A 26,857-nucleotide genomic window follows, 5' to 3' on the forward strand; every position below is an offset into this window, starting at 1 on the left:
GCTCACAAAGGCATTCTTACAGGCCTCCGCACAGAATTTCAAGTTAACACGACGTTCAGGTTCGATCCTAAAATTTAGAATCTATGGAAAACGTGATCATGTCGAATATAGCAAAAACTAAATGATGTGTGATAAATACATTAAAGTAGATGGTATCTGTTTGCGATTTGAGATTTGTTCTACATATGAACAGGGGTTTTTCGGTTAAGTTGGATTTTTTTCTAAGAAGTACTTGTTGCTATTGCAATAATGATGAATTCAGAATCAGAATTCCTTTATTGTCATTGTTCCTTGGAAGCACAACAAAATTAAAAATAGCAGCAATTTGTGATATATTGTGCAGCCTGAAGAAGGTCTGTCAGATTTATCCAGTCATTTGTCCAACCAACTGACCGACCAGCCAACCAACCCTTTGACACAAATACCCATTTTATCCTGAGTGAACGTCTAACTAGCTTGTTGTATTAACTCACAATCTCTCAAAGGTTTCTTTTCCTGTATGTCCTCTCTGAGAGCCTGTTATAGGATAGAAATGTGTTTTGCATTACAGTTGAATTGAACCACCACTTTAGTCAGTACACCGGAACTGAATCCCTGTTTAGTTTTCTTTTTTTCATAAGCTGATTTTGTCTTAGAAAACAGTGCTTTTCTAAAACGCTGCACTCTGGAGAAGAGAGTTTGTCAAGATGAGCGGTAATTAGAAGTTGGTCTCTTTCCATCTCCCTCTCAGGCAAAGATGCCGTTTGATTCTAACAAGCTGTACTGCAGTGAAATCCTGGCCATCCTGCTGCAAAACAATGACAGTAAGTGCATCTCAGTAAATGCTTTGCGGCTTCCAAATGGTATTAGTTTATCTTCCACATCTCTGCCGCCTCCTTTTTTTTTTTTTTTCTCTCCCCCATTCTTTTTTTTTTTTTTTTTTATCACAACCTACTCATTTCAGCTCGGCTCTTATTCTCTCTCAGGCTGTTTCTTTCCTTCCTCTCTCCCATTTATATGTCATATTCATCTCTTTTTGTTGTCTCTTCTCTTTTAACCTCGCAATTCAGGCCTTTTTTCCTTCTCATTTGCCTCCATCTCTTTACGGTTTGATGTTGCCTTTCTTGTTTCCCACAATCCCTCCTCGTCTATTTGCTGTTTTCTGCTCCCATTCCCTCCCTCGCTTGAAAACCCTGTAAAGCCTTGGATAGCCACGGGCCTATCAGGTCCATGGACAGGTTCTCATTAATGGTACAAGCTGCATTTATATTCAGTCGGAGTCGTGTCTCATTTTGCACTCATTCCCCCTGTGCCCACCTTTCTCCCTCTCCCTCCCACTTTCCGAAGACAAAATAAAATCCAAATCTGAAAAATGTTGTTTTCCACTAAACAAAGGGAACCTGCCGGGGCGAATAATGTCCCATATTTAATACCGTCAGTGGCTTGAAGCATGAAAAAGGCAAAGCACAGGGCTGCTATTAAGAGAATGACAGGTCGGGAACTATCCTTGATGTCCTCATTTCAATGTAATTATCACTTACTGCTGTTAAATTGGACTTAAAATGCAGTTCTTCAAAGTTCTGTGGAAAAATACTGTTTGCACTTTGCACCAAAGGCCTTTTACATTCACTTATAAGTGCTTGATGTCAGTTCACAGTATTTCTTCCTTTTTCCATGTGGGTTGAATAAAAGTCTAAACATGATGTGGAATAATATTGCTCAGTGCCCCCATTTGAATGGTTCCCCTGAAGTTTCTCTTTCACAATGTGTTGGTCAGTATGAAAGCTTATTATACACCTGCAAAGGCTCATTTATGCGAACACAAACCGATACGAGCATTAAACATCGTGGCCTCCTTGCTCTATGAGAAACATTGATGATATAGTTATCACGGTGAATCCGTGAGGCTGTTAAACACCTCAAAGTTTCACACCATCGTTCTACAGAAACGCCTGCCATTTCTGTTATTTGCTCCGAAACTTAATTTCTCTTGATTTGAAGCCTCCTTATCACCTCCTCCTCTCCTCCGCAGGCACCAGAGAGCTTCTCGGCGAGATGGATGGCATTGATGTGTTACTGCAGCAGCTATCTGTAAGAGTTTGTTTTGACACTGTTTTTACGTTTCTCCACCCCACTAACCCTCGGAGTCACCCACCATCCGCTTTGAGGCACACAGAGGTGAAGCTTAAATGTTTCTTAAGATGCGAGTTGTCCTGCAAGATTCACGCATGCTGTGAGATAATGCTCCAGCTCACAGTTTCATACCAAATCAACTCTAGTTCTTCACTCATTTGATATTTTAAGCTTTACAATTAATCCCACACACACATTCTCAGCCTTCTGTGACTATTTGTGGACTCCAGCCAGGGGAGGGCATACAAATGATAATTGATGATGGACAAAAGTTGCTGTCTTAAGCTTTTTTTTTTTTTTTTAACAGCTTTTGTTCACACAAGGCTTACTCCCTATCTGTCATAGCCCATTTCTTCAAATTACTCCCCAAAAACCATTTAAAATAGGTCTAAAATGCTGACTTTTATATTTCTGTGGTTCCTCCGCCCACCTCCCCTCTCAGGTGTTCAAACGTCACAACCCGGCCACAGCGGAGGAGCAGGAGATGATGGAGAACCTGTTCGATGGTCTGTGCTCCTGCCTCATGCTGGCCAGCAACCGGGACCGCTTCCTCCGAGGAGAAGGGCTGCAGCTCATGAACCTCATGCTGAGGTGAGGTCGCATTTGATTACCAACACTGAACCAAAGATGCAGGAATACCATTTTCATCCAGAATTTGTGCACCTCCGCTCATTTGTTCGGGTTTGTAAGTGACAATTAGCTACCAATTGCACATTCTTGCAAAATGTACACATGGTATTTATTAAGTTTTACCTCTGCAGAGAAGATCTTTCATTTAGTACAGTATCAAACACATTGTAGTTCAGGGGCCACATACTGCTCCATATCATCTTGAGTGGGTCGGACCGGTAAAATAGTGCTATAATAATCTTTAAATTGACACTTGAAACTGTGAGTTTGAGGGTTCTGTGCAGTAACTTAGCTCTTCCTACGACTGTGCCCATCTGGACTGAGGCTTCAGATGTTGTTCCTGGATTCTGCTGCAGCCACTCTCCGAGCCTGGGAGTCACCGTCCTCAGTCCTCCTACTACTACAGGAACCACGTCAGCTTTAACCCTCCACATCTGGTCCAGCTGTTCCTTTCACCCTTGGCACTTCCTGGAAGCTGAAGTCCCACAGTTTTTAGCCTTGTTTTTCTCAACCACCTTCCATTTGGGTACTTTGAGTCCGTATTGGGCACAGATGTTTCTGTACGTTATCCCAGCCACTTGGGTGTGTCTTTCCATGGACGCTGATCCTGCTTGCATCTTACATCCTGCGACTGTGTTCTGGACTTTCTCTGAGGCATCTTTGCCTTACCTGCTCCTCGTCATTCTCATCAGGTCTCAGCTGACTGATGCATTCACAAGCTCATTCTTTGGGGCCTTCTTCCTGATTTTAGATGTTTCATCTTGGATTGAGTCTCTAACGCTCACTAGTCTTCGGCCTTCCTCTTTCCACTCAGTGTAGAGGTCTGCAACCTTCATGATCATAAGAGCTCTTTTTATCTCTTTGCACCAAATAAAATTCGACTTGAGCTGCAACACATGTTTAACCTCTAAAATGAGGCTTATGGCTTATAAAGTATCCTATCTAGTTTTGCTGTATGGGCAAAAACTGTATATTACATTGCATTTATGAATTCGATTTAAGATTCTAAACTATTATATTTTCGTCTGTTTTTGTACCTGATTTAACTTGTTTTTAAAAGCAGTTTTGCAAGGTGTTTTTATTCTTCACAAATTGGCAGTTTTCCCATTTTAGTTAAGATGCTATGATGGGGGGGAGATTTCTTGTTTTCATGTCTGTGGCTTCTGTCTCCCCCTTTGGCCAGCTTTTGATTCAGCTGGGTATCTGACGACTTGCAGTACGTACCATCAACTTGTATAGCAAAATTTCATATTTTTGAATTACGTGTACCTACACTTGATTTTGTAATCTAATACTGGTGCAATGAAGCCTCGGAAAAGCTTAAAGTGTTTTCTCAGGGCGAACTGTGTCCTTTTTGCCCACTTTGCCAAATTGGGCAGTTTTCAAAGATCCAACAGGCCGACATGGTGGAGCATTGAGGCATTGAGTGCCTGTAATTTGGCACAAGCCTCATCTCTATGTTGTGCCTACCAATGATCATTTTTCAGCTCCAATGCATTTATTTTACAAATATTTGTCTTAGTTGATACAGTAGAGTAGTTATTGCATTTTTTTGTGTTTAAATACACATCTTTTAAAGGTAAATACCACTATGCATATATCTTCAAGGTCAATATAGTGTGTGAATATAAATTAAGATGATTATGGTAATATTTAATTTTTATAAAGCTGTACGTCTAGCATAACACTGGGACTGAGACTTGACACACAAGCATCTTATTCATCTTGAAATCTCTGGAAGATGACAGAAAAAAAACTTCTTGACATGGTTGTTTTGCAAAGTGTGTTTGTCAGCTTGCATCCGCGCTTTTGAAACCGAGGTTTTCTCAAGCTCACGCAAACGGCAACCTCTGTTTTTGGAGCGGCTTTCATCTATCCGTGGAAATAACAACACTAACTATGCCTTGCAGTGGATTATGTAACTGGAGTGGGAGCATCATTTCCATGCAGATGAGGTTAAGGTAGCTCTTTTTAAATGTAAACTCTGATGAAAGCACACTGATTGCAATAAGAGCTTCTACTTCTAGTTTCATGGGAAGCATTGAAAGTCCAAACTCTTCGAAACATCCAGAAAAACAGCTAAAGTTTGTGCTCCTGATAGGATATTAACCTCCTGAGGCTGGATCTGTAGCAGTAAGTGCCTCATTGCTTTAAAATTTGTTTTAAATAGACATTCAGAGCAGAAACCTCTCGATATTCAACCTGACCCACAGCTTTCATTCAACTTTCCCTCCTCCTTTTTTCATTCTGTACATCTGGCTGTTCCCCCCAGTCCACTCAATCAACAGTTGGAGTGCAGCAAGACGAAGACGTGACCTTAAAGACTCATAAAGCCACATTAGACACGTTTATGAAACCTTCACAGCTCCCAGACTCGCATGCTGATAATCACACCACTGGACGGAGATTTAAAGCCGCGATCAATATCTCATTATCGGAATGCAAAAAGCCCCTCTTTCTGTTCAATCATCCGTCTGGAGAGGAGGAGGGCGAAGAGGAGGAACAGGAGTGAAACACAGCTGTGGCCATTGTAGGATTTTTCTGAAAGTAACTAAATAAAATACTTTTTTAATGAGTTAAAATAATATTCCCAATAAGACAAATGACACAAAGAGGTGTGTGAGGGAAGCGGGGTTGTTTTTGGTTTTGCAGATGGGCGCTGAAAGGGTCAATATGTAACTTAATGAAGAAAATGTGGTTGAGTCTGTAATAACTGAGATTGTAGAGGAGTCACCACATGGGCATTGATCTAACTAGAGTAAAACTTTCTAAGACTATAACAAAACTCTTGATAGTATAGCATTTTCTATAGACTTCACTAAGTATCCATATTTTATCAGTGTTCTATAATTTGGGCTGCAGAATAAATCAAATTTAACAAGGAAATTTTAAACTGGCTAAATAATGAGATAACAGACCCCTCAGTTTAAAAGGTATCCTCGTCTTACTGTCTCCATTTTAGTTTTTTTCCTTCCCCTTGCCCTGTTCACTTTATTCCTGCTTTCTGACCTGCACAAAGCCCAAAATAATAAACAAAGCCAGAAATCTTAATAGAAAAAGATCTTTTATCATGGGAATACTTTTCTCAGAAACTCTTTTTCAAGCCTGTTCAGCTTTGCACAGATTTCACTCGCACCTTGAGTCGTGATGAATCTTCGGCTCGGTGTGTTAGACCAGACTCTGCACCTGTTTTTACACCCAATCAGTTGAGTTTTTCAGCGTCCCGATTTCCACCATCTAACCAGCATCCGTCGTTCAATCTGGTCTGACTATTCCTGCCACAACTGTCACTCCTGGATCCGCCAGACATGACCCGCGATCGGTGTCGAGCTGACAGCCAGGTATTTTCACGACGCCGGCGTGTTGAGTTAAGTCAGCTGTCTCGCCCACTGAATCACCTCGGAAAGATCTCCACCCCCCCCCCCCCCAACCCTTTGCCCTCCCCAGCCGTCCGTCATATATAATGTGTCTGTCTGCAGAACCAGATCCAACCGCCTGAAATATGTGTCCCTCCTCTGAGATAAACACTGTCATCTGTCATTGGTGGGAACGCAGGAAGTGACATGCTGACAGACAGCTACATTTCCTGAGAGGCGGCGTGGAGCGGAGGGAGGTGGGGGCGGGTGTCGACTGAGCAGAAAGCAGTTGGTTGTTGTTATCACTGCAATGCTGTGCTGATGCTATATTGCAATTTATTTCTTTGAAACACTTTTTTTTTTCCTTCTAAATACTTCCTGAATACATCCAGTGTATACCCAGCATACCACTTTAGTTTTTTTTTTTTTTAGAAAAGAGCTTACACAAGCTTACTTAAAACATTAAGTGTTTATTAAAGGGGTGTCAAACTCGTTTTTATTTCAGAGGCCACATACAGCCCAGTCCCATCTGAAATGATAACCTACAACAAACCACCAATGTTTCCCTTTATGTCAATACAAAAAGCCGAGTACAATATAAGAAAAATCGAATTTTATCTGAGTAACTTTTTTACAAAACCTTATCGAATTATAGAAAAATGCTATAATGATAATTATATATTTGATAACACTATAGGCAAAATATTAGGTTATGGCTTTTATTACATTGAAGGTCTACATTTATACATTATTGTTGTTGCACCACCTGATGCAAAGTACAGTAAAAAGTTTAGTAACCTTGTCCTTTGCAGCTAATATTGTACTGAAAAGCACATTGTGAACAAAGTGCGATATAAATAGTTATTATAAAATAGTTATTATTATAAAATAAAATTATTGCAATATTTTCTATTTGAAGTTGGTAGCATGCAAAAAAGGTAAACAAAAAAATTGGCTCAAGATTTCTGCAATCTTCAATGTGCATTTATTTACAGATTTATTTTCAATGACTAAAAAGCTAATCAAATCAAATCACAAAGGGCCACGATGAGCCCACGGGCAGTATGTTGGACACCTCTGCTCTATCATATGACCACACCTACACAGCCTGTATGATCCATTTCCATTAAATGTTTTTGTGTTTGATGTAGAGAGAAGAAGATGTCTCGGACCAGTGCTCTGAAGGTTTTGGACCACGGCATGATCGGACCAGAAGGAGGAGATAACTGCCATAAGTTTGTGGACATCCTGGGCTTGCGGACCATTTTCCCCCTGTTCATGAAAACTCCCAAGAAGATGAAGAAAACGGGGACTTTCGAAAAAGAGCATGAAGGTTGGTGCTCAGAGCAACGTAACGCATGCATGTGGACCTTTGACTAACTTGAATTTAGAGGTTGTGGCATTATCAGACCGGAGGGTTAGTTAATTCAGTGGGTGACACATCCTGTTTGGATTATTTGTGGCACTGCCCGTGTAAATAGTGAAGCCATTGTGGCTCTACCCCTGGAGAAGATCTGAAGCAATACACTACACAACCTTCATGTCGGGTAATAATCCTTTGTTGAATGCTGGATTTCCCCATAAATCATTCCTGATATATTCTAAATTAAAATCAAAAGGAATGTAAAGAGAAAAAAAGGGCTTTTGGGATCCAATTGGAATTTCAGCTTTTTCTCTGGGATTTCCTGCAACCATCACTTCAGATTTTTCACAACTGCTTGTTTGTTGTCCGACTCTGCCTAGATTTTTACTTCACAGATTGATTGGTAGCACCTTGTTGTTCTTCTTATTTGGATGTGATTTCTTCTCAAAAGTCAGTGCGAGAGAAAGCGGGTGATTGTTCTGTTGTCTTCTGTACTGCACTTTCGTTATCCGTCATGTTGACTGCATCCACTTTGGAATATCTAGAAGTAATTCTCAAAGTTTTGGAAATATCTTCTACAATTTCTGACTAAATAAATGCTTACATTTTCACATTCACACACTCATGGTGAGAGATGCCCTGCATTATTGGTCCTACTGGGAGAAACGTGAGGTTTGGTTATTCCTCCGATGACATTTCTGCACATGGACAGGAGTAAATGGGGGATTGAACCTGCAACCACGGCACTACAAGGCAACCCGCTTTACTATCTGAGCCAGCGTGGAGACAAATGGTACTTCTGTTTAAAAGCTCCAGTGTCAGACATCATTTAGGCTCCGTGATAAAAACATAACGATGGCTGAAGATGTAGATGACGACTGATAAAGTGTTACAGCCACTTTTTCAACCACCTTCGGCACTCATGATTTGTGTTATTTGTCAAGTAAAAAAAATCCATACATTGCTGACGGCGCTAATAGAAGTGATTATGCTAATCAATGCCAGGGCCTCGCTTTTCTCTCTTACTGGTGGTTCCCCTCGGCGTGCAGTCAAACTTGTTTCCTGCAGACACTCTCGGCCCCTAATCTGCTCATGTATCACGGTTTGCTGCCTCTTCAGCCTGTCAGTTTACACTATCAATTCAATCTTGATTGATTTTCCTGCCTGCGACTCTCAAACTCGCTTTTGTTTCTGAGTGAGAGCGAGGAAGTGCAAACAAGAGGCTGCGATGGAAAGGGAGAAAGAGACGGGTCCATGTCATACGGGAAGAGCATATAAAATAGATTTAGAAGCAGAAACTCCATCCGTCTATCTGCTCTTTTGTTTGATTACCTGCGTCTACCCCATGGATACCACCTCCACCCCCACCCCTTCCCCCACAAACACTGTTCCTATTAATTAAAGTTCACCACCTCTGTGGAGCAGAACAACCTGTCTTCCATTGTGTCCCATCCCACACAGGGACGTGATGAATTAACCTTTGACCCCATTGAGGAGCAGGAGGAACAGTGATAGAGAGAACCTATTCTTCAGGTAGCCCCCCCCCCCCCCCCCCCCCCCCAGAGTGTGGAAGCCCACAGCAAGGCAGACAGACTCACAAAAACAGTTGTTTAAATCTGACCACAGGGTTCGTGCCCCTCCTGTGAAGCAAGACCAGTGTAATCTTGATTTATTTGTTTTCCTCAGACGAAGCCGTGTCTAGGGCTCTGTTTCCATGACAACGCTTCAAGTGAAACCACATCGTTTTTGTTTCAGAAAGGTCTTGCGTTTATACGGCAGCATTTGTGTTTACACGGAATCTGCAGAAACGCTGAAAATGACGTAGTTGGCATGCCAGGCCACGAGTTATTGCTGTTGGTTGTTTTTGTTATGAAACCACACACACGCAGAGCGTAGAACAATACGCTACCAACATTAACAATGACATGTGCATGGACATTTGTGCGATCTGACAACGAAGTTTGATTGCGATCCTGGTGACTCGACTATAAAACTACCAAGTCCCTGGAGAATATGAACTGGGAGTCATGACACGCGGGAGGCAAACGTTGTTGATATTGTGCATCTACTGAGCATGTGCATTAGAATTATTTACACTGGCAGTTGCTCAGTAGTAGCATTTCAGAAAAGTTTAGTTGAGGCAGAATGTTTTTAACCTCCCCCCCCCCCCAGTTTCCACAGAGATGGAGTCATTGTTTTCAAAAAGTTGCTTTTTCAGTGGTTCAGAGCACCGTTGTGTAAACAGAACACAAGACCAAAGTTTTAACCTTTCACTGGAAAACGGCCGAGATATCCACTGTATAACCAAGAAGGACGTCTTCTTCCTTTTTGCTGCTTGAGACCGTAGTCGACATATTTTCAGTTCGCCTTCACACTGATCGCCTCCATGTGAAACATTTTGATGGAAGTTGAAAACTCCTCTTTTCAAAGCATCCATGATATTTAAGCGAATATAGATAGAAGGCACGTCGTGTGTGTGGAGTTATCAGTAGCCTGCGTGCTGCAGGATTTCTCTAATTTCTAACTAAATACTGATTCTGAATTTCATAAAACCCTCTTAGACTCTGATTATGTATTCTGATTGGCTGCTTCTTAATTGTTTTTGTAGCGTAGTGATCATTGGGTGCCTTGAAGTGGAAGAGAATCAGCTTAAACCAATCTGAAGGGGGTTGTTGTGCCAATGTAATATGAACATGCAGCGTTTAGAAGACCTTTGTGGATTAAATCTCCTTCATATTGCCTATAAATGAGGAATTAATGGGCCATCTGTAAAATTGGAGCATCTGCTTATGGTATGCATGTGGTAAATTTATGGAACATTCATGAATGATATTGTCTACTGATGAGCTGTGTGTGACATGTAGAGGTGAAACCGCAAATGATTTGCTTTCTCAATAGCCTGCACGTGCTGCGTTCAGTGAATCTTTTCAATTGTTAGTTCCACCCCTCAGCTGCACTAGATCTACGGGACGTCTGTAAATTGTACAACTGTCCCTATTACGTGACACAAACCATTATAGTTTCTGTTTTTGCAAACTTTTACCAATCCATTTGATCCATCACCATTTTCTGATATGGATCCTACGAGTCGCCTTCTTGCTTGGGTTGGTAAAAATAATCAGGGTAAGATGTTTGGAGAACAAGATAAATCAGTGTAAAGTGTAATATCAACTTATGAGGTATTACATTGAGATTTGTGAAAACTGTATGTGGCATCAATGAGAAATATGAAGATTATTTGGTTCTCCCTATATCATGTAAATGAATTTAATGGAAAATATGTTTTAGGGTGAAACCTGGCTGCTTCAGTGATCCCAAAGCACTTCATCACATTCACCCATTCTCACACACAGTCACACACCAATTGCCCACCAAACATTGCCCAAGGACTTTTCCAGATATTGGCAGGCTTTTTTGAGATCGGCTCCCAAAGTGGAACTTTTTGAAAATCCTCCGACTCCATGGAAATGGTGGAAAACGCAACTTTTCAGAAATGCTGCCACTGCACATGTGCACCACGGTTTTAGTAAATATATTTCTTCTGCATATGCACAAGTCGATGGACTTCAGAGTGTCATGACTCCCAGTCCTCATTCTCCCAGGACTTTGTAGATTTATAGTTGACAGTCGCCGTGATAATAATCCAACATGGTCATCTGTTCATACAAATGTCTGTGTACTCGCTATTTATGTGTTAATGAAACGAAAGCGCCAAGACCAAGCCTTTTTACTTGCTGTGGTGAAAACGTGGTCTGATCCATTTCCCAGTGTTGCTCAAATAAGGTTTGTTTTGGATGTGAAGTTGGGCTGAAAATGAGATAATCAGGTAAGCCATTCACAGTGGCAAGCAGAGTAATTCATGATATAAAATCAATCTTATTTCACTTGGCTGGTTTAGAAGCATTAATGTGACTTCTGTAAATTGCAGGCTTTGCTGAAGGAATTCATGTTGGATGTTTATTGGAGATTTTTTAACTTTATTGTCAAATTCATATGACGTGTGTAGGAAACCCTTTGTGAGCTGCTAATTCTACTGCAAGCCCATAAATAAGAACATTGGGCAGTGGTGAGGCTGAATCCCATAAGTTTTTAAAAGTAATTTAACCCACCTTGACTCTGGTCAGGTTGTGTTTAAATATCAGTGCTCATTATTGTAAGAGAATCAGGGTAAGCCATTATTAGGCATCACCTCACAATCCTGTGGTGTTACACACGATTACTAATTAAACATCTCACACAACAACGAGGTGAAATAAAAACCACCTGTGTGGTTCTGGCCATTTATGTGTTGTCTGTCTATAACAAGCTCACGTGGAGACGAAGATCGAATCTGTCCCCTCTGAATGGTCGACAAGCCACAGGTGTAATAAGATGCCTGTCATACTGCGAGGCGTATTGAGTGAGCCCTCCTTCTCTGTGAGACTGCTAATTGAAAATGCCATAAATCAAGTGGTTCATTTGAGTAACACAGCAACACTGTCGATTAATTAACTATCATGCGCTTCAAACAGAAGTAATTAGGTGGTAGAGACCTCTCTGTCCTTGTATCCTCGGTCCTCTCTCTCGTCCCCCACTTATTCTGTAAAGATTGATCCCCGTGAAATCCTTTCTCAAACTGACACAGGCTAAATGGCCAGGGATTGCCAGGCCGTATTACCACACAGAACAACATAATTAATCGAGGGAAAAAAATTTTTTAATTCCAAAACAGCAAATATATTTGGCCATGGGTGGGTATTCTTGTCACGGCGCTGCCGTTCACCTTGTTTTAAGGTGTCGGCTCATTGGTGTATGTACTCTGTCATTACCAGTGAAATGAGATTGTGTGATGGAAATTGGTGGCAGCCGGTTGTTAGATTTAGGCGGCTAATGATGCGAGCGAGTGCGAGGAAGGGGAACAGAAGTAAACAAGTAATTTACATGACCAAGCACAATTGTCCTGGCTGCCAGACTCCAGCTCAAACCTTGGGGGGGGGGGGGGGGGGGGGACTCGGGCCTTTGTACTTTCATATGTTTTGAAAGCCGCACAAACGCCTTCCAGTGCTGCGGGTGCCCTCCTCGCGACCCTTATTTTCTAATGAATGCACTACAATAAGTAATGAGTGATGCATGCAGGCAGAGAGAGACCCGCACTACTAAAACAGTCATATGTTCTGCTTCCGCCGCTCCGTTGGATGCACGCGCTGCGAGGGAAAAAAAGATGGAATAGCCCATTTAATGGAAACAGATTGCCTCTATTACAGCCACTCCTCCCCAAAAAAAAGAGAGAAAGGAAGAGAAGACGGCAGCTTCATTACAAAGACTAAACAGGGAATCTTATCAGCCTATTACGTTATCGCTGCTATCTCTCCTCTGATATTAACAAATGTAAATGTTCAAAGTGTGACTCCATGGCCGAATATATGACATCAGATAAGTGAGTGCAGCAGAGAAACTTAGTTATCCCAGTTTAATGACGAAACTTGCAGTCAAGAGCGGCGAATCAAACGGAGCTGTTCTTTAATCAGCTCGCCCCCACCCGCTAACCGAGCGCCTTAGGAGCAGATTGCGATCAGCAACATTTTACATGATACAAGTTTGATTGTAATCTGTGTTGTCAGAGTCGTGCTGTGTAATCCTATTATTAGTGTATTTCAGAGGGGGAGATTTGCAGCTCGATCCTTGTGTAAAGACGCATCTAATTAGCATCTTCTTCACGTTTGGTCTTTCCTCTGGTGGGTAGTGATCAAGCTCTCTCTCTCTCTCTCTCTCTCTCTCTCTCTCTCTCTCTCTCTCTCTCTCTCTCTCTCTCTCTTGCTCACTCTCTGTAAATTTTAATGAAAGATGCCACAGTATATTTGGATGTATACATGAGGATTTGGTTTCCAAACACTTGATATTCTGTTCAGGAGGAGCACACGCTCATTTAGCAGAAACGCATCGCTCCGTAGGAGGATGATAATAACTCAAAACCTTATGTAATGTGCAGGAGGCTTGTTGAACTGGGACAAAATGGTTCAAATATATGTGGCAGATTTTATGTTTTATGAAAAGTTTGAACAATAAATGTTGCATCTATTTTGTTGGGCAAAGATGTGAAAGATTGTGCAAGATATGTTTCACTGAGGCATGGAATAAATGGAATAATATGTGTTAATGTGGACCATACATAGATAATATATGTTTTGTTTTATCTACGAAACTGTAGTGTAACATTTTAAAAACAATACAGGGTCCAGTTCAACTCAATTTTATTTATAGCGCCAAATACAACACAGTTATTTCAAGGCACTTTTACATAGAAAAACCAACAATTCCACACGGGCAAGCTTAAGTAGTTATGGAAAGAAAAAAAAACTCTCTTAACAGGAAGAAACTAGTGGAGGGGTGGAGACTTTCTGCTGTTCCAGCTGGGGTTACGGGATGGAGTGGAAGGAAAGGACCGGACCGACAGAATGATTGTGGGAAGGGATTCAAACCTTCACCGAAAGACTGCTTTGTGTTCATATATGTATATTAGTTATAGTTATATTGATTTACTTCTTTCTTGAATCCTGAATTTTAAAAAAGGAACCAGAAACTACAGTTCTGTTAAATAAAGCAAAACTCTGTCTATAACATGGGTTATTTTATGAAGGTAAATGTGATTTCAGAACACAGTGGAATGAATCAGATTGTGGCTTTAATTAGCTTTTTCAGATCACCAATGCCGAATGAACATAAGGGTATTTATTGAGAACGGTGCGAGCAGCAAATGTATCCATAACATGATTACTGTGGCTACAAAAGGTATTTCTAATATGAAGTATGAAAATCAATGCAACTAAACTGGAAAATATTACATTACTGTTACAGTTCAGTTTAATTTTAGAGGATCCTCAGTGTGTTTGCTGATGTTTTCCCACAACATTATCAGGAGGATTTAAGAGCACCATCCTTTTTTTTTCTTCTTCTTCTTCATTAGAAAAATATAAAAATAATTTTATTTTCAAGGTTTCTGGTGTCTGATGATGGATACCTAAGTTGTATGGGCAGAAAAGTAAGATTTTCTTTTGGGGTTGCAATTGATTTTCATTCCCCTGCTAAACCCAACTGTTCAGTCTTTAGAGTCACAGATTCATATTTATAGTTTTTTTAATTTGAGAGAAAATGTTTAAAAACCAACTTCACTGAACGTGTTCAGTTTATTATTATGATGGACTAATTCCCAGACAATCATTTACCAGGCTGGAAGCAGAGCATTATCATATCTAAGCATATCTAAAAAAGAGATTTATTTATTTTTTCAACTGAATTCATCACAACTAACATTAGCATGTAATTACAAAAGCCGGTATTCACAACTTATTTGTCCTGCCTTTCAAATCTTTACGAACCCTCTAAGTTTATGCATCACAGTTCAGTCCAGCTTCTTCAGAGAGTGAATGCAGACTCTGAAATAACCCCGAGCAGACCTGCCGGTGGGGCTCATAGACTGATTGTTTTCTCCAGGGCACACTTAGTCCAGTCCCGGTCTGTCAATCATCTGAAGTATCCCACCTCACTGTGTGTGTACTTCGCTCTACCTTCAACTGTCAGTCAATACATGAATCCAGCCCCCTTGGGGTTATTTGCATGTTAATGCAGTGGTATGGATTTCTTGCACAATGAGGCAATTGCTAAATGATTAATGCAGGATGAGCGAATGCTAGCATTGGGATCAGTACTGTGAATGTGAATGAAGAGTTGTGGAAGAGACCATTCACTGCTGTGGATCAGTTAAATGTGATGGAAGGGTTTGGTGCAGCACTTTCTTGAAGTACCTGTTGGCTGGCAGACGAATTCACACTGATAGCAAATGGTTTTCTGCCACAGCCTATGTGTTCCGCTAATTAAATTGACATTAACATTGCCATATATGAATGGAGAAAACCCTGGGAAGGTTCTACCAAACCTTCATCATTGAGGTGAGATGGACCGAACGTTGTAGATTGATTTTGGGTTGTTTAGAAACTCATCTGTCCATCCGAGGAGCACATAGCCTGTGTTCAGGTGATTATCTTGAGCTACAGGAGGACATGTGCTTTAAAAATAACAATTTCTATTAATAAACACAGTAGTAATCCTAATAATCGTGACTGCATGTATTCAATTTAAACACCTTCAACAATACCTGTTCAGGGTGTATCCTGCCTTCTCACACAGTCCGCTGGGATTGGCTGCAGCCCACCATGACCCAAAATTGGATAAAGTATAATAAAGGGATGGATCAGTCATGACCAGTTGTGCTTGTTCCTTCATTCTCACATGTACACTTTAACCCATGGATGTCAAACATGAGGCCCATGGGTTCCAAACCAACAAGCAAATTGTAAAAGGAAAAGATTTATTTTCAAAATAAATTAGTAGCGGACACGACACAACACCACACTGAGACCTGAGCTGGGATATCGGTGATGCTGCCATGAAAGATAGCTACCTAGTTTCTATCAAACTCGCCTGAAAGCTGTGCTGTCAGGGTGAGTTTGTAAAAAAACATGCACATGGAGAAGTGTTTTGGACATTCCGCTGTATTTTGCGCCACAACTTTTCATTAAAATTGGAATTATGTTGAGATTTTAGTCATTTTCAATAGTAATTGTTTGGTTTTGCAAACTTTCATCACATATACGTCACAAATAAAGAAAAACTGTTTTGTCTTAGACTTTCTCCTTTATTCTCATCTATTCTTTATTTTTATCCTCAATAGTCAAACATGGAGCAGTACATGTAAATCAAGTATTGATTTCCACAGACAGGCGAGGAAGCTGTTCTACTCAGCCTTGCCCTCTATCTGGTGCCTACGATGTAAAGCCGCTTCCACCCCTTCACAAATCTCCGAGGAGCGGCTCTCTGTGTAGTTTTAAACTCTTCGGAGGGAGCCTTCCACAGCCGGCGATCAATAGCCTCCGCGGCAGGGCGTGGAGGTGGCGACATCAATTACCAGCTGGATCAAGTTGATAAAGTAGTGTTCTTTTGGAAATGGCAGTTAGTCTCCTTGTCATTGTGTGCAGGAAATAAGGTTGTCTACATTAAAACAAGGGATTTGTGGAGTGACGAATCCTGACATGTTAAAAAGAAGAAAAAAAGAAAAACACCTAACATGCCATTAAAACGGCAGTTTCATTTTAACTTGCTCTACGGGCATGTCCTCAAAAAGACTGAAAGGTTTGTGCTGAAATGCTTCACTCTGGCATTTTATGAAACCTTGAGGTAAATGTCTTAATTAAACTTTAATTTTGCCTCAGTAAACACACCGGACACTTTAATCTAAATGACTGATTCTGTTATTTTAGCCTCGGTTCAGTTGGTCCACTTGTGATCTTTTAGTAAAACAGCAATCACAATTAGCCCGTTCTGCACCTAAAAACTGGTCGTAAATCTTTGGTAAACATCCCCAAAGGTCCTAGTATCTGTAGCACAAGCACATTTTAATAAAACAAACCCTGGTTTGGCTTTAATAATAACTGCAACGTCTAATAAAGTTAATGGACGCAGCCAAAACCAATGAATTATTAATTTTTTTTCCTATTAAATCTATAAATAGTGTTGACAGATATGTTTTTTTTTTACGTTTTGGACAACAAAGAACCCCATTTGACAACCATTCAAGAGCCTTTCACTCAGAGAATATTGACTCCAGCTCTCGGTGGTGTTCGGTAATTTTAGGCCCCTTTAACATGACGTTCCCAAGTGAAAATGTCAACCGTAATAGCAACAAACTTGGTCATCTGTCCATACAAACGTCTGTGTACACACCATTGTTAATGTTTATAGCGTATTGTTGTCGGTGCTCATGATTGTGGTTTATTTACAAAAGCAACCAACAGCACCAACTAACCCTGACCTGGCATGCTAACGACATCGTTTTCAGCGTTTATGATGTTTCTGTGTAAACACATTATTTTCAAAATGTTGCTGCGTAAATGCGACATGTTTCTGAAACAAAACCACAAAAAGATTATTTTGCTACATATGTGTTTTATTTTTATTTTTTAAATTTTTGGACTTATTGCAGTTTTAAGCTGACAAACTATTAAACTTGGCAACAAGGTCTTGTTCTTTTCTTTTTTTTTTACGTCAGCGACATTAAGTATGGTTATTTCAGTTTCTTGTCAGGAAATATTACCCAAACATGCATGTAAATACACAAATGCTGCCATGTTGGGTGATGTCAAATTTTTCTTCTCTCAGCTCTTGCACACTTCCCAGTTTCATAATGGGGAATTCCCATTTTGACAGCACTCAGGTGCATTTTGTTTTTCATTTTGATGTTTGAATGTTCCTTGCTGCCCAGCTGCTCGTGAATCTCCCATTAAGTCTTATTTAAAACGGCTCGTCTCCAGCCTGTTCTCTGTGTTCCACCGAGGTTCCTCCTCCCACTTATAACGTTGCTAGATGTTTGCATAATGTGGAAGATATGACGTCCGCAGGTGCTCCGGCCCATGGCTTTCTCCGTCGTGGCGTCTTGTGGTTAAAGACACTGCAGGTCACGGGGGATCGCACAGAGGGAGCTGACAGCAAACACGACCCCTTTTAAAAAGCAGAAATGCGATTGATTCCTGCGCTCTTGTTGCTTAGCAACTGCAAAGCCTTGTTGAGAGAGAATATTGACCTCTTGTTGATAAAGTCCAATTACATTTTTTTTTTTTTTCCTCCACTCTGTATATCCAAAGACTTCATGCTGCCATACTCTGTCGTGTTCAGTGTGTGATTCATTCACTGTGAAATATCACGGAGATGGTCAGTTTCTGCTGCAGCCTGAGACCAAACGGTGCTTTAAACATGATCACACAGAACAAGAGTTTGGGGTTAAGAAGAGACTCAATGGGCCTATCGAACCTGTTTTGGCAATTGAGTTAATTAACGTGTTTTAGACTCCCCCCGCTTGCTTTATTCCCCCCCCCACCCTCCCCGGGCCACCGCTGAAATGTAATTCAGAATTGTTCCACATGTTCCAGTGTGCCCAAAAATTAAAATTGATTTCTAAATTCCATTAACATTTTCTCCTCTCCTTGTTCTGTGCTCACTCAGTAAGAGTAGCCACGCTCAGCCGCATGCTTTCTGTAATTGCAAACGATCAAGTACTAATCAATTAGTTGGTTCTGCGGATGTGTGAGTGAGTGAGGATGTTGGTTTTAACTGAGGGCTCGCTGACGTCCATGGCTTACTTAAAGATGATGGGTGTGCTGTTGTCTTTCTGTTATCAGATGAGCTTCATCTTTAGAAAGATTAGATCGTTTTTGCATTGTCGATTCTGAAACGTTTACGCGGCAACATTTTAAAAACGGTAGAAATGCCGATAACAATGTAGTCTTCATGTAGGGCCACTAGTGGGTGCTGTTGTTTGTTTTTGCAATGAAACCACACACACGGTCCAGAGAACAATACGCTCTAATCATTAACAATGGTGAGTACACAAACATTCGTATGGACAGACGACAATGTTGGATTGTTATTACGGTGACTCTCAACTATAAAAGTCCCAGGAGAATATCCACTGGGAGTCATGAGAGTCTGGAGGCAAACGTTGTTATTGTCCATCTACTCGCACATGTGCAGAAGAACTACTTGAAGTGGTTGTGCTTGGTGTGAAGGCGCTGTAGCAGCATTTACATGGAGATGGGAGTCGGAGCAGTTTCTACAAGTCCCACTTTGGGAGCCGTTTTCAATAAATTGCATTTTCAGTGGCTCCGGGCAAAGTTACAGTGTAAACGGACCCTCAAGACGCAACAGAAGCTTTCCGTTTTATCTTAAACTGTTGTGTAAATGGAGCCTGAGCTTCAGCTTTTCATCTTCTTCTTCTGCAGAACACGTCTGTTCCATCATCGCCTCCATGCTGAGAAACCTGAAGTCCCAGCAGAGGAGCAGGCTCCTCAACAAGTTCACAGAGAACGACTGTGAGAAGGTTAGTTAGCTTTGCCTCGTTCACTTCCTCTCTACTTCTTTACTTCCTTCAAATTGTTTTTGGGAGTGTGTGTGTGTGTGTGTGTGTGTGTGTGTGTGTGTGTGTGTGTGTGTGTGTGTGTGTGTGTGTGTGTGTGTGTGTGTGTGTGTGTGTGTGTGTGTGTGTGTGTGTGTGTGTGTGTGTGTGTGTGTGTGTGTGTGTGTGTGTGTGTGTGTGTGTGTGTGTGTGTGTGTGTGTGTGTGTGTGTGTGTGTGTGTGTGTGTGTGTGTGTGTGTGTGTGTGTGTCGTTGCATTTCCTGTTTTTCATTGCAAGCTGATTGCTCCTTCAGGAAGATTAAACACGTTTGTGTCTTCCATTATCCATCTGTTCCCGTTAAACGAGACTTTCACCAGCTTCAACCCTTTTTTTAACCCATTGTCTCCACTAAGTGTAGTACACGCTGGCTCATTTTAGTTTAATTGAAATGGGCAGTGTTCAGTTGTACACCAGTCAGATTAGCTAACAACAAACAAAATGCTCACATAACATTTCAGATATGAGCCAAATCTTTCTGGAAAAAAGCAAAGACTTTGATCAAAGGCAATGTAAGGTGAAATCATCACCCACGCGAATACACTGGATTGTTTTACTGTAATTTTAGCGTGTTGGTGGTGTGCTGTTAGGGCTTGATTGAAAGGTACTACTGGTTCAAGCTTCACAATAGTTTATTCAGCTTGTTGTTCCGATTATGCATTCACTGTAGGTTTGCCTGCCTGATATAAACATCAAACACAATATCATCTCTGTCACATGTGCTCATGAAATAGACATTTAAAAGGGCTTTTACTGCACTGATGAAGGAGATGTGTTCTCATCGCTATAGGCAGTTTTATTTGAGGTAAAAACTGTTAGTTATGTTTATCGTGCTTAAATATGGAGTTCTGTTTGCTAAATTTTGACAAATGCGGATAAACCAGTGATAATGTTTCGAAGGAAAAAAGTCTCAACACAGTTAAAGCACAAAACCAAATAACAGCTTTTTATATTGTTATTCATATCTGTCATTCTATACGCCTTCGTCCAGCCGAGCCACGTTGCATTGAGGCTGAATTCAGCTGACTATGGTCCAGTTTTTGACACAATTTGTCCATTTTCATTTCATAAAATTTCTTCGTTCAGAAGGAAGCATTTAGAAAACATTTGTCGTACGGAAACGGCAGCAAGGCCGAAAATGCTGCAGTTTGCAGTCGTTGCTGTTTGTTTTTCTAATACAGCAACAGAGAACAGCAGGATGTAAATATTCAAGCTGCTTTTCGCTTTCCTTCTTCATCCTATGAGCCCACTCAGTATCTGTCAATGTTTTCTTCTCACACATGGGCACAGAAATTATTTACCATATGGCACATGTGCAGTAGATTCTGAAAAGGCCTGTTTTCCCTGTTTACACAGACGAATAGAAATGCGATTTGCAAGAATGTTTCAGGTACTCAACGCCGATGAGTCAGCCAAATACACCGAAAGTTTGCATTAAACAGGACCTAACTCTACTTTCTGCCATTGTACTCCATTTGTGTTGTGGCTTTTGCATTCCTGTCGTGAATTTTGTAGATGTGGAGGCACTTTTAGGCCAATATATAGAAAAAAAACAGCCAAAGCTGAAGGTTGAGAGTCAAGATGATCAACTTCCGTGTTTTAGCATAGAGATGCTAATGCTCCGTTTATTGTAATGAACATTTCATCAACACCTAAACCTTCAGACAATGATGTTACTCAGGCTTTTAGTCTGCAGTTGCTGTATTTCACACACACTCCTCTTTATCACCTACTTGCATAAAAAGCTTGGTACGTTTAGCATTTTGTCACAAGTTTCCAAGCCGTAGCAGAGTTTGTGCGGGAGCGAAGGGTGCCGGTGAATCGGTCTGTAACATCGTACGCACGCGCAAAGGACCCCCAGAAAACCACGTATGTAGCCGCCGCTACACCGAATGGTGTGACGGAGCTGATTGCAGCGTTAACTTCACAATGACCCGTTACTATGAAATGTGCTGGCGAGAACGCTGTTTGTTACACAACCTGAGAAAATAATCACATTATCACACTTGACACCTTCAGTGCAAGTTTTTTTTCCCACTCACCTCCAGCTGCCGCAGTTCTAGTAACATTTACAGAAATGTCTCGTTTTCTGTCTTTCGCCCAAGGCCATTTGAATTGGACACGGCACTTTTGAAGCGGCCTGTCGCAGGAACCCAATGTGGATGTCTTTCATGTTACAAAGCCATCCCAGGGTCTCATTTCCATCAGCCACTCTCTGTGCTTACGTCGTCATTTCAGGCATTACAATTTTACCACGACATGAAACCCCAGCAAGAGTCAAATGTATGCATCCCATTCTATTACTGACTGATATGGAGGGAGTATACACAGCAAATATATTCAGGGTGTCACGGTTTCAAGCCAGAAGTCTCTAAACTATCCTTTCATTAGATTATTCAAGCTGTTGTGTTTTCATTCCAGTATGTGTTTTTCATATCTGTCGTGGTGTTCTTCTGACTCAGCCTTGTACCCTCTCCTCTCCCTTCATGTTTCTCTTCTTTTCAAGTTGTTTTCTTGTACACCGCCTCGCTCACTTTCTCCCCGTCCGCCCGGGGTTGGTTGTCTCCTCAGGTTGATCGACTGATGGAGTTGCATTTTAAGTACCTGGAGGCTGTTCAACAGGCCGACAAGAGGATCGAAGGGGAGAAACATGTAAGTATGCCTCTCTCTATCAGCTCTTCTCTCTGCCCTCTCTATTCATCCCCTCCATCTTTATCTCTGTGCTGCATCTCATTTCATTCCCACCAAACATGGATGTTTTGCACTTTGTCTTCGGTGTTCTTATTGAGACCTCATGAGATTTAGCGATGTTCAGCAGCTTGTTTGGTGTTTTACTGTTAGGAGGGAGGCCTGTTACTGGCGGCTCTCAAGCCACATCCAGCTAATTAGGCCATCTTTAGAGGCTCCCTGCAGCTTTTACAAAGTGAGGTTTAAACACACATTTTTACACATTTTTTTAATGTTGCCCATGTCTCTCACCATGTACTTTTGAGGTGACAAAATGTGACTCCTGAAGAAAGGATATTTCAGTAATTTGTCACCTAAAATATGCAACATGTCACCAAACAAAGAAGGTAATGGTGCCCCAAATGGATAAAACTACTAAAAAAAAACCCAACCCAGCTAAAATAGCTACAACTGTTAAACTGCTACAATGTGTACCGCCAGTACTCCTGATTTATCCTCATATTATTAGATATCTTCCGTATAACTTGGAACATTTCATCTTAAAAGTTCCAGTGTCAAATGTTGATATAAACTTTGTCCTATTTTCCTTAGAAGGGAACATTTCTGATTAAGGGTACTTCAAACTGAAATGAAACTAGATAGAGGCAGTTGGACCATGAAGCTGGTGTCAAATTACAAGCAGCTTTCAAAGGGCAATGTGGATCTTGGGGTATTTAACTCTCATTGAGTTCCAGAATACATAAAATTAACACAGAAATTATCCCAGTTTGTCGGTATCTGAGCTTCAGTTTTATCATTATTAACTGGATTGATTGTTTTGACGATTATGGCGATACATTTTTGGCCTTTGAAAATGTCAGAACTGTTTTCATTAATTTGTCCAGTTCCTGGATTTTGTGTCAGAATGACCATCAAATACATATGAGTTGAGTCTTTTCACTTACTGAACAGTTGATTTACCAGAGGTTCACAAAGTTTACTTACTAAAGTTTTGTGTTCATTGTTCCGTAGAGGGAACAAAAACTCTGTGAACTTTGAGGTGTTCCTATTTAGATGAGCAAAACAAGAAGCGAAGAGGAGGAAATTTATGGCCCGCTGCAGCTAATTTATGAGGCCAGACTGACCCCGAGCAGCAGAGGAGGTTGTGTCTGAAATGTAACATTTGCATGTGTTAAATGTCCGACGCTGCTTTTATCACCAGCACACAGAGGACCAGCCGGGTTCAAACCACGACAGAGGCACAGAAAGAAAGGAGAAAAAAAAGAGAGAAACTAAGAGATTCTAGGCAAGAAAACAACCTTTTTGGACTCTTGTTTATGCAGTTCATCTCTTTATATCACATTGTTTTGGCTGTTTTTGCTAGTGAACAATCTCCCAATGCTTTCCCCAAAATAGTTATTACTAATCTTTTTGAGCTGTACTATAGTACTATGTTGAAGCTGCAGATATACCTTATTTGATGCTTTTTCGATGCACATTTTTATTCTGGAAACATCCACCTGGCACAGGGGTGGTAGTGCAAGTTGTCCTTAAATGTCAAGAGTGCTGGTTTGATCTGCATTTTCACCTGTCCGTGTGCTCAGTTGTCCTCAGGCAAGACACGGCAGCAAAAGCTTGAGGCTATTTGAGGCTGAACGCCTTGCATGGCATCTCACTCACTATTCGTGTGTGTGTGGTTGAATGTGCCTGGTGAAGCAGTAAAAACACAATAAATGAACTCAGAGCTGTTAGTGGTTGATGGAGTGAAAACTGCACTGTTTTATCACAGGATATTGTTTGGTTGTGTTGATTGGCAAGGGGTGCAGGGGTAGTATTCAACCTTCACATTTGCCTGTATGGGTTTTCTCTTAATCTTCCAGGACTATAATTTCTCCTGCACTGGCTTGTTTGGCTGTCTGTTAGGCCTGATATATGTTCTATCCTGCTCCCCGTCTCATGTTAAAGCTCAAATATGCTCAATGATAAGTACTCAGAGGCATTTGGACAGAACCTTCCATAAGTCTTCTGCGTTCAGTAATTCGGAACATATCCAGGGATCTTACTGACAAATAACGGATAGAGTAATACCATTGATGACCTGTGGAGGCAGTGTAGCTAATGGTTAACCAGGTATTGGAACAAAGAAGAGAACGTAAATTAGAAGTCATCAGAAAAAACAACCCATTCTACCAAAGGCAAATCTACAACATGACGTCACCTGGACATCAGACAAAGAATTGTTTGGATTCGCAGTTTCTACATAAAACTAACAATGTTGACCGCCACAACAACGTGGGCCAAATTAGGGCCATTTCACTGTAGAATGGACCGGACCAGTCAAATTACAGTATACCATTCTTACATACAACTCTGCCATGTAGTAGCCTGTGAAGCTTTGGTGTTCTTGTCGATTTTCATATTCTTCTCGAGCCAGAAATAAAGAACCGCTTTACTCGACACATCCATAATGTTTTCCGACATGTAATGTGATCAACTGGTGTTGCTTTCTACTTTTTCCAACGATGTGACTGTACTTTGAGATCCAGGAAAGCTGCTGTGAATTGATAGACGGATGGGTTGAACCAAGAACCATGGGTTTATTTCTAGTAATTTTTTAGTTGAATTGGGGAACGTTGAGTGTGTTGCACATGTTTTGTGGAAAGAGGTCTGATTGAAGTCATCTCTTTATATTAGCTCACATAGTCCTCTCACTCAGGTATTCGCTGTTAAACCACTTGTTTCCTTGGTCTTTTATGTTTTTGATGCAGAAATAAAACTTGAAATATAAAATGTCTGTGCGTGATCGTGGTGTACTGGCAGCCAGCCTTCACCCAAACCCAGCTGGGATCTCCTCCAGTGTCATGAAACCTCTAGTTGATAAAGATGGATAGAGAAAGAGGTGGATTGGTAGTTGGAAGGGATCCCAGTACATTCTGAAAAGAATGATTGAACCAGTATTAAAGCAGTAGTAACCCATTCTTTCAGCGGGTAATTGAGTCATTTTCAGTTGGACCAGGTTCTACCAAACAGCTTGAACTATATCATTGTCTGCAACTGTTGTAACTAAACTTTGTCAATTTCCACACAAAGGTAAAAAAAAAAAAAACCCAAAAAACATTGTACTTATTTATATTTATGATCCTGCTTTCTTAAAAAAAAAAAGGGGGGGGGGAATACAATCCTGCTTGGAAAAGGTATCCACCCCATTGTTTTTCTCCTGCAGCGCCGTTCAGACAAAGTCTGTCCAATACTTTAAAAATCCGTGCTTTAGACTTCAAACCAACCAGATGGAGAGAGAACTAAAGCAGGAGTTATGACTCTCCATTAGGGCGTCCTAAGACAGGAAACATGGACTTGGGATGCATTATTGTCACTCCTTTATGGTTTTTGTTGTCGCCAGCTTGATAGAAAGAATTTAAACTGCGTTATGGAGGATCAGATATCACCACCAGTCCCAAGTATAAAGAGGAGGGTCGTGCAATCACCACGACTTTTCAATAGATAAGATATTCAGTCGCGTACAGCGTTGCATCCTGTGAGAAAGGAGACTTAGAATACCATCACAGTCCCACTGATAAGAGTGTGACAGTTTACAGAGAAATGAAAAGTTTTGATAGCCGAGTGTGAGGGACCCTATTGAGCTGTGTGTGTGTGTGTGTGTGTGTGTGTGTGTGTGTGTGTGTGTGTGTGTGTGTGTGTGTGTGTGTGTGTGTGTGTGTGTGTGTGTGTGTGTGTGTGTGTGTGTGTGTGTGTGTGTGTGTGTGTGGGGGGGGGGGGGGGGTGTCAAGCAGTGTGTTGCGCTGTGGGCGAGACAGACCGATGGCGGGATCCAGATAGAAGATAAGTGACCAGGCAGGGGATAATAGCTTGAACAGGGAGAGAAAGATCATCCTGTCCTCAGAAAAGGTGAAAAGATGAGGGGGAGACGGAGGGGGGGACCCAGAGACATGCTATGAATATCAGACAAATTGTTGGAGCGGGCGCTTCAGAGCGGTGGGAACTGCAAGAGCAAAAGAAATCGAAAAAAGGATGGAAGACGGAACTTGAGCGAAAGAGGGAATGATGGGGGGGTGGCGACAGATAAGTGTGAGATTCCTATCGAAAGATGACAGAAGATTAATTTCTCAGACAGACATCGGGGTGGGATCACCAAGAAAAGGCCAGACAGTTTGACATTTTCTCTCTCTCCCCCCTCCCCTCCATCTGCCTCCCTCTGTCGCTCTCTCGCCTCTTCCTCTGGGAATGGTGAAAGTGTGACTTTGTGATAATCTGATGATAAGAAACCTTGTCTGTGTGTGCAGCTATCTTTGAAGCCACATGGTTAGCCTTCCTCAGTCAAGAGTCGTGCTGCGAGCCCTCACTCATGAGGCAAAAAAAAAAAGGTGATAAAATACCAATTTGTGGCCTTGGAACTACAGTATTTCCAATAAAAACTCACAATATGTTATTAAATATATGCTGCTCTGCAAAGGATCACTATGCAGCAGCCACAGACTGCGAGTGCAAAGAAACCTGACATGAATATGAGGTTGGTATCTATATAGGAGTAGATTAGAGTAGCCAGTGTTGCCTGGAGCCTTTTGCCTGCAGAGGGGATGAAATGAGGGCGACTGAGGTGCAGTCAGCTCATTTCTGTCGACTCCACTCTCCCATCTGAAGCTCGGAAAGGTTTATGCTAAACTCCTTTATGCATTTTTAATACCTGTAAACAGATTTTAGTGAGTAATATTTCTCCAGGAACTTGAAGCTAC

At 41.3% G+C, this 26,857-nt stretch overlaps 1 protein-coding gene across 1 annotated transcript in view; it reads left to right on the forward strand.

The window, feature by feature from the left end:
• ctnnbl1 (catenin, beta like 1) overlaps window positions 1-26,857 on the forward strand; it is a 67,570-nt gene that overhangs the window by 17,717 nt on the left and 22,996 nt on the right. The window contains exons 8-13 of the mRNA XM_080470127.1: window positions 731-803; window positions 2,012-2,070; window positions 2,555-2,703; window positions 7,250-7,431; window positions 19,269-19,366; window positions 22,011-22,091. Of these exons, the coding sequence (XP_080326253.1) occupies window positions 731-803; window positions 2,012-2,070; window positions 2,555-2,703; window positions 7,250-7,431; window positions 19,269-19,366; window positions 22,011-22,091 (642 nt within the window). The remainder of the gene's footprint in view (window positions 1-730; window positions 804-2,011; window positions 2,071-2,554; window positions 2,704-7,249; window positions 7,432-19,268; window positions 19,367-22,010; window positions 22,092-26,857) is intronic.

This window comes from Lipophrys pholis (genome assembly GCF_963383615.2).
Source record: "Lipophrys pholis genome assembly, chromosome: 8".
Taxonomy (NCBI): domain Eukaryota; kingdom Metazoa; phylum Chordata; class Actinopteri; order Blenniiformes; family Blenniidae; genus Lipophrys; species Lipophrys pholis.